Source organism: Embiotoca jacksoni, unplaced genomic scaffold (assembly GCF_022577435.1).
Source record: "Embiotoca jacksoni isolate LCO1_2020_lvr unplaced genomic scaffold, fEmbJac1.0.p SCAF_4, whole genome shotgun sequence".
NCBI classification, from domain to species: Eukaryota; Metazoa; Chordata; class Actinopteri; family Embiotocidae; genus Embiotoca; species Embiotoca jacksoni.
The window spans coordinates 19,860,542-19,872,500 of record NW_027185392.1 but is presented as its reverse complement, the minus strand read 5'-3'; the positions used below and the strand labels follow the sequence as shown (position 1 = coordinate 19,872,500).

Genomic DNA, 11,959 nt, shown 5'->3' with positions numbered 1-11,959 from the left:
TCAGGCCATTAAATTTCTATTGATTTTATTTTGTTGTAATGAAGTAATGTGTTTTGGAACGTAGTATACTGTATATACTATTTATACAAGAAATAGTATATGTCAGGAAACATAGTGGAGTATTATTAAGTATAAATATGAATTATCATTACGTTCCTACATTACACCACTGGTTTGTTGCGTAACAAAAACTATGAGAATGTTGAACTGCTTCAAAGTCATTGGATGTCGCTAGCAAATTATCACTACACGCAACAAGATGATGGAGATCTGGAGCACTGTCTACTGTGTTGTAGTCTTCGGGGGGAGCAGCATCAGGGACAGAAATATCAGCAGGGTCAATAAACTCATTTACAAGGCCAGAAATACCATTAGGCAAAACCTGGATACGTTTGAGTCAGTGAGGAGCAGCAGGTCACTGAACAAACTGCTCTCCACCGTAGACAACTCATCCAATCCATTCAAAGAGACAGTCGATCTCATTTTCCAAACAGACTAATTCAGCTAAAGAACATTTTACGAAATCATTACCTGTATAACAGGTGAACAAACTGTTGCACTAATATATTTTTTATCATTCATATATTGATCATGTGGATCCTTATGCACATTACCAAGAGCAAACAAAAACACAGACTCACTTTGGGCTCCATAGCACCACTAGAGGTCAGAAACTCCACAGGGTACCTTTAAATCTCTCATCACTAACATAACTATAATGTTTTTATTTAGACTGAAGGAAACTGCAGCCTACACGGACAAAGATTCAGATCAAATACCAATCAGATGCTATGGTGGTGGTGGATTTATTTTTGCCATAACAATGGCACAGATACTGTATCTGAAAAGTTTGACTTAGTGAGATGCTCGGTGTGATTGTTTGGTACAGTATGATGAGGCAGGGTGGCCTCAACAAAGATCGATTGTAAACAAAGATCAATCCACAACCGGGAAGACTCAGTTTCAATCCCCACGGCAGCCTCCAGCATGCTTGTCAAAGAAACTAAAAAACCCACTGTAGATGTCTCCTCCCGCTGCTGCCACTGAAACTCATTCATTCTCAACTCTCTCCGTCTCTGTGCCATGATGTGCTTGGTGGCAGGGTGCGCCTGGAGGCCAGCGCATTTAAAAAAATTCTTTCTTTTAAACTCCTTGCCTTCTGCTTAAAGCGCAAGTGCAGAGAGGGAAAGAGAGAGAGGGAGAGACAGAGATCGCTGGAGGCGAAGTAGCTTCACAGAGAAGTGAAGGCCTGCAGTCTTCACGCTTCTCCTCTTGTATTGTCTTCTTTTTCCTCTTCTGCTCTCATTTCGGTTTCTCCCTGCATTCTTTTCTTCTTTCCATTTGTTTCCCTATTCATCCCTCTGTTCTCCTTCTATTTTGTCAATGTCAGCTTTCCATCGCAGTTGCCTTTTATGTATCGTCCTGTATTTGTGTCTGTCTTTGTTGGAATCTCACATCCTCACCCAGCTCGTCTCTGTTCTGCAACTCAGTGCAATCTCTCATTGTGTGTTTCTCATTCAGTTTGGTTTTCTATCCCTGTTCACTGTCAGAGTAAATGAGTCCCTATAAGCAGCACTTGATAATAGAAGTTACACGATGAAACAAACAACATTTAGGTGGCATAAAATAGATACTTGGAAAATGTTGCAGAGCCACAGCCGGAGTGCTTACGTTATTGTAACTTCTTCTATATCCATGACATCAGGGGTGAAGGGCTATTTGATCCGGAGCCGCCTGCGCACACACATACACATGCACAATTAAGTTGTTGCTGTTTCTGAGGTTGTGTAACCGCTGTTCCTACACCGGCAAGTTCATACACAGTTAATAATGTACATGATTACTGCTTGATTTCAGTAATATCAACAATATGATCAGGCCATTGTTGCTCTGGTTTACTCCTTTAAAGTTTGGATTAAGAAATATACAGTTTCCGTCTGTGGAAATGCAAGAGGGCTTTTAAGTTGAAAGAAACACAGGAAGTGATTTTAATGCATAATTCAGTAACTTAAACAGAGAAAACAGTAGCAGATCAAAATAAGGCTTCGAATTGATATCGTAAATAAATCAACACACTTTAAACTTCAATATGACAACTTTAAATATTTTATTTGTTTTAATTGGCTCTCTTGCACAACTTATGCTTTACAGATGATTGGACCTTCAAGCACTTAAAAAATAGAAATGAATTCCAACTGAATCAAAAGAACTGTAAACATTTTACTTCCTCTCTTGCGCTCCAGCAACACTACACCTATCCATAATACCCACGAATGCTCTGTCTCTCTAATGTCATTATTCACCTAGTTATGGCACTGACTTAGCATGATATCAGCCACAGCCATGAAATGCATAAGGCCCTTTGGAGGGGGTCTTTATTTTCATACAAGTCAACTGGAAAATTTGAAAAGTCAAAGCCAGACGTAGAGTTTTCCACAATCTCGTGCAGCTAATGTTACAATACGGCTGTCTAGCGTCAACTGTTACAATCTGCCGGCGACAGCTGTCAGTTCAGTCAGACTAAATCAGTCACTGGGTAAAAACAAGAAGCCTGATTATGTCTTACTTTCCTCTGAAATCCAGGACGCATTGTTATAAACGGGACTACGAACACTGATGTCATTGTAAACTGTATGTGCAACAGCAGTAACTACCGTGGATGGGCCAACAGTAGCCAACAGTCAATAAAATGTTGATCAGAAAACACAAAGCTTCCATATATTATGTGCTCTGTGTATGTCTTTCAGTGTGACAGAGTATCATCCGGCAGAGTGCTCACCTCTACTGAGAGATCAATCACAGGTGTGAGTGTGTGGCAGGAGGCATTTGTGCTTACTCTTGAAAAAAAAAAAAGATGTGTGTACGTACAGTATGTTCCTGGTATGAGGCGCTTTTCCACCTTGAAGACAATTTGCTCTGACGGCACTTGTCAATGAAGAAGAGGAGATGAGGTTAAAACGAATAGGATGGAGGAGGGGGGAATCTTGGCACAGTGCCAACTCTGAGGTCACCTTAATATTTGATCTGCTTCAGTGAATGAAACCATCGCAGCACAGAGGAACGGAGAGAGGGAAAGACACACGGTTGAACAGGGGGGTAAAAGCAGAGAAGGAGGTAAAACAAAGATGGAGAGTTACGGACATTAGAAACAAAACCAAGGACATGACATGCACTTTGTTTATTCAACAGTCATTTTAGGGGCAGTGCCTGGTATATTATAACTCCATTATTCAGTCTAATTCTGATTTTGTTTTTATTTATTTGGGTAGGATGACTTTGTAATTTACCACAAGTGAAATGATTTCACAAGTACAGTAGTTCAAGTTCAACCAGAATTACTTCATGTGCTTCTTTTCAGTGATGATACCAAATATCAGCAAACAACTGAGTATAGTGTCTCATTTTTGGAAATTATTTCACTCCAATCATTATGCTTCAGTCTGTCTTCAACTGAACATGAACAAACATTATTTACTCAATCAGATATCAACTGAACTGACAGCCAACATGTCACGATAGAGTTGTATTTCACAACAAAGGTGTGGCTCTAGTGTGTCACAACACTCCGTGTGTAAGGATATAATGACACATTAATTACCAACCCAAGCTTTAATAATTATGATGTCATGTACCAGAGCTGCAGAGTTATGCAGGAAACTGTTTCAGCTTGAAAAACCACCAAATATTCAGGAATGTGACATTGGTCGCCTCAGAGGCCGGATCGAGCTCCATGACCACAGCAGCGGCGTGACAAGCCTGAGGCCAATCAGCAAATCAGCCGCACAGAGGGCAAACAGACCGATAGCTGATGGACAGACTGATATCAGGGGTGAGAAGCAGGACAGAGAGAGTCCGAGACTCAGATACTTAGAGAGATGGAGCGATGGAGCGATGGAGAGGGGTCTGATGGACGGAGGCAGATGTGCTGCCCATTGGAGTAGAGATCCTCAATGCGGATAGAAAAGGAGGCGGAGGGGAGAGGTGGGAGGAAAAAAGGTTTGTTTAGGTAAACACATAATAATAATGATGATTATTAAAAAAAAAAAGATAAAAAGTCAAAGTACAGTTTAATATGATGCTCACTATACAGTATCCTAAGACACCTTGTTTCCTTGGTTGCTTAGTTTTGGCCATTAATGCCGTCAATCCTTTTTCAAATACACAAAAAAGGTAGCTTGACTTCCTGCCCTTAAGTGGTGTTCAGTATAATGTTTTATACTTTTTTTTTTAAAATGGTACCATTAGAATATGCTGGTGGAGACATGTTTTTTAAAAAAAAAAAAAAAAAAAACACTTCCTGTTATGCTGTCTGGTGATTGTAACAAGCTGTTTACAGGCCAAGTTATTTCTCATGTCCTTCAGGTACCACCTGAAATCACTGGCTTCCTCAAATAAAGCTACGTTTTAATATGTTTGCTATCAATGCTTCATGAATTTCTTACCAGCAGCTTAAAGGTGTTCCATCCATGTCAGCTATAATTTAGTCATTCCCGTCGTCACACCATTTGTACTCATAATCATATCTTTAGCAAGTGTCCGTTGGGGACAATTATGACAACTATTTTTGCCTTGATGCGTGTGTGTCCAGGCGCTGTACGAGCCTCCAGTATCTTCCCCATCCTGAGTGTGATCCTGCTCTTCATGGGGGGGCTGTGCATCGCCGCCAGCGAGTTCTACAAGTCACGCCACAACATCATCCTCAGCTCCGGCATCCTCTTCGTCTCCGCAGGTATGAAGGGAAGGAGGGGAAAATGAAGAAGGAAGGGTGAGGGGAGGATGGAGGGGAAGGAGGATGACAGACGAACCAGGAAATGTCAGATTTTAAAGTGGGTGGGCAGATGGGGGCAAAAGTGAGAGATGACTGAGGAAGAAGTCGGAGGAAGTAAAAGGAAAGGAGGAAATAGAAGGAAGAGGAAATACAGGATCAGTGTGAATGAATAAAAGGACCAATGAAAGAGGGAAGGGGAGGGATGATAACGGAGGGTATTTCAAGAAAGTCAAGTAACATCATTTGTTTCACCTCTGTCAAAGTAATGGATGGAAACTAATACAAAATTAGACTTCGGGGCAAAACTTCAAGCTCTAAACACAAAATGTATGATGTTGAGGCAGCTAACATGTTAGCAACCAGTGGCTAATTTGCACATCCAGGTGATGGGGGCAATGTTAGCATTTACTTGGTGGTACTTTTGGCCACCTGATGAACCGAATATTAGTCAATAAAAAATAGCAATTAAACTATATCGAATGTTAGAATACACAAATAAACAAAGCTCAGGACAATGAAAAAGATTTGACTGATTAACAACTGATGGTGCGTTTATGAGCAACTGGGAAAGTTAGGATGTCCGAGTGGTAAAACACATCTAAACATCTGCATAAGTGGGAATATCTCAAGGAAACATGTAGACGTTCTGAGCTCCATTTCATCCCTGTATTATTTTTATATGGATGATGATGAGGTTGTTTGTTACTTTTCTTTCTTCTGACAGCAGAAGTAAAACACATTTCTTTGCCTACTGCCATGTTGCCTGTTTTTGAAACTCTCAACTTGAAAGTGGGATGTTCTCAAAATGGAAACTCTTCCAATTCCAGCCTGTCTGAAGGCACATTGAATGCCTTAACCGTCCAACTAGTAATGAGTGACCTCTGATTCTGTTTCTATGGTCCGAACATTGTTAATCACCGGTGTATAAATCAAAATTTAAAAGAGGATACGCTGAGGGCTGAGAGCAGAAAGAGGTGCAGAAAGTCACAGTCGCAGAGCAGTATTAATACTGCTGAAACAGGCAATGACAAACCTGAAGATGAAACCATTAAGGAGGAGGGTAAAGCTGTGACGGTGCTCGATGACCACCGGGTGATGTGTCGCGCAGCGTTTGACGCGTGTGTAGCCTACAACACTCACCTCAGGATGAAGCTAGGGAGACGAAGATAGTGCAGGTTGCCATTTTGCCACAGCACTTTTGTGTTTTTTGTGTGTGCATGCATGTACTATGGTTCTAGGCCATGGCCTACTGTGCTGCGCTAGATAACTAGTTCCCCTCCAAGTCAGAAGTGAGAGATGCAGTTCTCTCTGTTTCTCTCTCTCTGTCTCACTGTCTGTGTCTGTCTCTCTCGCCCTGTTGCTAGGCTAAGAGGAGGCCACTGGGATTACACTCTAAAAATAAGGTGTCCCTGATACTCTTTTGCTCTGATCCATCTCAATCAGGCCCTCTCAGTCCTCACCCCTCAGCCTGGGTCTCTATGACATTTTACAGGATTGTTTTTCGCTGTTTATTTGCATATTTGTCCTTTTGTCTCTCTGTCCGTGTCTATTGCTGGCTACACATAGCCGGAGTGCTGATGTGTGATAAGAAAACTGGAAGATCAAAACAAAGGGAGGAAAAAAGAAAAGGGAAATGGAGAGAAAAATGTGAGACAAATGAGGAAGATTCACAGAGGTGGGCAAGAACGTCTGAGGAGGGTGAAACAGATAAAGAGGAAACAGAAGTGATTGAGCAAAAATAAGGAGACATGAGTGATAGAAAGAGCTGGCTGTCAATAGCCACCGCTGCTGAAATGGGTACATGTGGTCTGTTAACTGCAACAAATCCTACTCACATTAACGCTGCTGACACAGATTAGTCTATAATAAGTTATTAATTCATTTGAATCACATTTAGTTCTTTTTTATCCTTATTGATCAGCTGTCTTCATCTTCTTTGTGAAGGACACTTATTTGGCTACTTGGCTTGGTGGACAACAACAGCAAATGAAACATAAACAAATGGAAAATGAAGTACATGCATACAAAATGTAAAAGCGTCTTAATTATGAAAAGCCTTAAAATCACTGTAGATGTTATCCCAAAGGGCTATATTGCCTGTATGCTGTGACTTATTATTGAAGTGAAGCAGTTGTCTATAAAGAGTCAAAATAATGACAAATCATCATTAGTCATCTTTACACAGTGTACTGAGGGCGCCTTTACTCTCGCGATCAGCTGATTGAGCTGAGTAAACCACTGCTGCTGCTGCTGCCCGGAGCGAGGCCTGAAATCCCGGACGAGCTGCGGAGAAGACGTCGGGGTTGCAGAGCTGGAGCTAAGCTGAAGGCGAAGAGAAGGAAATTCAAACCATCGGTACCGGCGATTTTAATGGGGAACGTGAGGTCCTTGGGCAATCGCTCGGCGTGCTGATTAAGACCCAGAGGGAGTACCGCGAGTGAACGTTCCTCCATCAGCTGACGTAGAGGCAGCAGTGGACACCATCCACTCCACTGTGTCTAAACTGCAGACTCAGCATCCCAGTGCATTTTTGGCAGTTACTGGAGACTTTAACCAGTCTGGATAAAGTACTGCCAACTTTGCACCAGTATGTGAACTGCCCCACATGGAACAATAAAACCCTGGATCTTCTGTATGCTAATGCCATGGATGCTTACAGTACTACTGCCCTTCCCCCCCTTGGTAGGTCTGACCACAACCTGGTCCTGCTGACTCCCAAGTATGTTCCTCTGGTACAGAGGCAGCCTGTAACCACCAGGACTGTGAGGAGGTGGACACAGGAGGCTAAAGACGCCCTGCAGGACTGCTTTGAGTCCACGGACTGGGATGTGCTGTGTGGACCACATGGGGAGGACATCAACACCAGGACGGACTGTATCACAGAATACATCAAATTCTGTGAACACTCCACCGTACCATCCCGGACTGGACACTGCTTCCCCAACAACAAGCCGTGGATCACCAGTGACCTGGAAGTTCTTCTTAATAAGAAGAAAGCAGCCTTCAGGTCTGGGGACAGGGACGAGCTCAGGAGAGTGCAGCGCCACCTGAAGGAGAAGCTGAGAGAGTGCAAGGACTCCTACAGGAGGAAGCTGGAGGCCAAACTCCAACAGAACAACGTGAGGGAGGTGTGGAGGTGTATGAAGGAGATTACTGGGTTCAAGGGGAGAGAGAGACAACCAGGGGGCTCCATAGAGAGGTCAAATGAACTAAACTGTTTCTTCAACAGGTTTAGTTCACAGCCCTTAATGGTCTCCTCCACACACCACACCTCCCAAACACCTCCGCTGCCTTCCCCCCTCCCCACTCTGACCCCCCCTGGTAAGCTGCATGGACACAGAGCCCTCAACATCAAAGGGTTCTTCCACCACTGACACCATGAGGAGGTGGACATGGTAGAGGAGTACAAGTTCCTGGTGTCTCCATCGACAACAGACTGAACTGGAAGACCAACATCAATGCTGTCTACAAGAAGGTGATGAGTCGACTCTTTTTCTTGAGGAAACTTCGATCCTTCAATGTGTGCAGCGAGATGTTGGAGATGTTTTACCAGTCTGTTGTGGCCAGTGCAGTGTACTTCGCTGTGGTCTGCTGGGGGAGCAGCATTGGAGCCGGAGACACCAACAGACTTAACAAACTGGTTAAGAAGGCCGGCTCCATCATTGGCTGCAAACTGGACAGTCTGGAAAAGGTGGTAGAGAGGAGGACGCTGGGGAAACTATTATCCATATTGGATAATCCTGACCACCCTCTCCACCACCTGCTGCAGGGACAGAGGAGCACTTTCTCTAAAAGACTCCTCCAGCTCCGCTGTCACAAGGACCGATGCAGGAGATCATTCCTGATGCAGGAGATCATTCCTGCCCACTGCTACCAGACTGTACAATAACTCACCTCTGGCAAAATCCATCACACAACAATAATACCGTTGGTTGTTTGTTTGCTTAAATCCTTGCACTATTGTTTAGTTAGTTTAATTTAATATTATTCTATTTTATTGTATATATTGTTCATTTTCATATTTAATATTTTTTACTCTGTTATTTGTATTGCTTTACCTGTATTTATAATGCTGCTGTAGCGAAAAAAAATTCCCGTGTGGGAATATTAAAGTACCTATCTATCTATCTATCTATCTATCTATCTATCTATCTATCTATCTATCTATCTATCTATCTATCTATCTATCTATCTATCTATCTTTTAATCAACACTGTCACAAAAATTTTGATTTAATTTACATTGTGAATAGACTGCAGTTTACAATGCTTTACAATGATTCAGTGGTGGCAGAAGGTGTTAGATTAATAAAAAGGATTAGGTTTAGGATTGTGTTAATGTGGTAGCTAACTACTGTCAAAAAAGAGAACAAACAAATATTCTTATGGTACTTTGATGGGTATTGGGTTTGCACTGGTACCTGCTGCCTCCAGGAAACATCTATATGCATGGTCTCTAATGCTGCCTTCTCTGGCTTTAGACAGTATGTTACAAAACTAACTGATAACAATATAAGGTAAATGGAAACATATACCTTCCTAAAATGCATTATAAAGTCGCCCGAGTACTTTATGCCAAAGTTGTGTGAAGCATTGTGGGTAGGGACTGCCTGACATATTTTTCCCCGAGGGTTACCGTACCTGTGTACACATGTTGCCACGACTGTTCAGTATTGCAAAGTCATACAGACTGGTATAGTCAACTTGGATTGGCCGCTGCTCATATCAGCCTTAGTTAATACAATCCATGCTGACTTTGACACTTCCTGTAAATGACAAAATGAAATGAAGCCCCAAAGCATACTAAACTCATAGGGCCTCACCAGAATTGTTCCTGTACCAGATTCACAGCAGGCTGTGGTTGCTGAATATGTGGACTTATTTGAGTTTGACTGTATTTTAGTTCTGATCTAATCTGCCTCCCTCTTTCCCTATCCCAGGTCTGAGCAACATCATAGGAATAATTGTGTACATATCAGCCAATGCTGGGGATCCTTCCAAGAGTGACTCCAAGAAGAACAGCTACTCCTACGGCTGGTCCTTCTACTTCGGTGCCCTGTCCTTCATCATGGCCGAAATGGTGGGCGTACTGGCGGTGCACATGTTCATCGACCGCCATCGGGAGCTACGTGTGGGGGCCCGAGCCGCCGACTACCTCCAAGGAGCGGCCATCACACGCATACCGAGTTACCGCTACCGCTATCGACCCCGCTCACGCTCTTCGTCCCGCTCTACGGATCCCTCCCACTCTCGTGAAGCATCGCCAGTGGGCCTGAAGGCCTTCGGGACGCTGCCGTCCACTGAGCTGTCCATGTACACGCTGCCCAAGGGCCAAACGGGCACCCCGACAGCCACCTATAACTCCACAGAGAGGGACCACAACTTCCTGCAGGTCCACAACTGCATCCAGAAGGACCTGAAAGACTCAGGCGGTCACAGCAACACCGCTAACCGGCGCACCACACCTGTATGAAACTGACACAGACACTAACAAAAACCAGAGGAACTTTGGGGGGAAGCAGCAAAAGACAGCTCATGGTGTAAGGAGACAAAAGGAGGAAGATAAGAGGGCTTAAAATGGATAGATTGAGGAGTGAGGGGTAAGCGACAGAGGGGGAGTTCTGAGCGCTCCACAGCACCTCAGATAATCACTGAGTTTCTGTTTTAAAAAAGGAAACGGAGTAAAAATGCATAAAAAAAGAAACATGCATGATTTTCCCATGAACCATTGTTTAACAAGTTTTGAACATGTTTGTAAAGAGTTGAGGGGGAGGACGGGGAAAGATGAGGCGGGAGGAGGGCCTTCGGGACACTGGGGTGGGGTGGTGGTTGTCTCGGGGCTGTGGATCCGTGGAGTGGTGGGCTGGGCCAGACTGCCTGTTTAAAGGTGAACTTTATATTTTTTACTCTTCCTCAGTCTGATTAAAAGGGGGTAAGGTTTGCCCCTCAGCCCTGCCTATGAACCTGCCCTCGCACTACCATACCACAAGCCCCCAACCCACACACCCTAAACTCCCATAAACCCCACTCCTTTCTTTAGTTGCTGTATCTTCTTGATTTCATTCTTTATTCGCATTAATACTGTGAACCATTGCGGTGTGGGAATTTAGCAGGGAGCAATTCAGGCCGCAAAAAAAGGAAAAAAAAAAACAAGAAAAAAAACACATAAGTTAATATATGTATTGATTATATATAAATATATGAATATATATGTTAATAAATCATGACTTGACTTCCCTGAAGCAAAAAATATTAAGAAAAAAAAAGAAAACAAGGTAACTTACAAGTGAAACTAAATCGAGTCGTCATGGAAACTAAACCACGACCAAGGATTCATCGTGACTGGCTCATTTGACTGGCAAAGGCTTCAGCCTACTTGAAAAACTGATATTGGTTAGTATTAGACACATTATCACATTCTTTTACAACAACAACAAAAAAATATCTTTTGGCCTTCCGCCGAAACCCTGGCAGCCATCTTTGTTCAGGGTCAACTAGAGATGAAAAGTTGACCTCACTTTTTTTGTTTTCTTTTAGCCCCATAAAGGGGCGGAGAGAAGAGAGAACTCTGGGTAATGGATGGTCTCTCTGCAAACTTGAAGATGACTGTGGACAATGAAACGTCACTACTGCCAAAGACACAAAGTAGTGCGTGAGAGAACACGGCTACCAGCGAGCTGAAGCTAAGTGACTCCAAAAAATTAAGAATTTACATGCATGCTAATCAAAATCATCCGATCTGCTTTTAAGGAACCTATGTTTTGAACAATTGAACAATGATACCATGTAAGGGCAGTGGGAGTGACAAAGTAGAAATTAATGTTACAGTACTGTGTCTATTTCAATTTTTTATTTTTATTTTGAGTGGGTAATTTGGGGTGGGGCTTCATTACGCTTGAAACAAAAAAAAATACAAACTTTGGAGAACGTATCAAGGATTTTTTTAACAGAAGAAAATATTATCTTGCCTTTTCATTTCATTTTATTTTCTCGGTTCTTTTGAACTCTCACACAGCCTTATTCTCTTTCTTTATCTCATTTTTCTTGTTCTTTGGTTTTGCGTTGTGTTGTTGTAAATGAGAACTTAAAAAAGCGTAATGTCTTTCAAGGTGCCAAAACTGAATGATTCTGAACTTGGATGCATCAAGTCCTGATGACGAATAAAAATTGAACCCCCCCGTAGGGAACTAAA

At 42.7% G+C, this 11,959-nt stretch overlaps 1 protein-coding gene across 1 annotated transcript in view; it reads left to right on the top strand.

Annotated features, from left to right (window-relative positions):
* The window catches only part of LOC138208846 (voltage-dependent calcium channel gamma-2 subunit-like), a 67,652-nt gene extending 55,693 nt beyond the window's left edge, over window positions 1-11,959 (top strand). Inside the window, exons 3-4 of the mRNA XM_069167024.1 lie at window positions 4,589-4,729; window positions 9,708-11,959. Coding sequence (XP_069023125.1) covers window positions 4,589-4,729; window positions 9,708-10,240 — 674 coding nt within the window. The 3' untranslated portion in view covers window positions 10,241-11,959. The remainder of the gene's footprint in view (window positions 1-4,588; window positions 4,730-9,707) is intronic.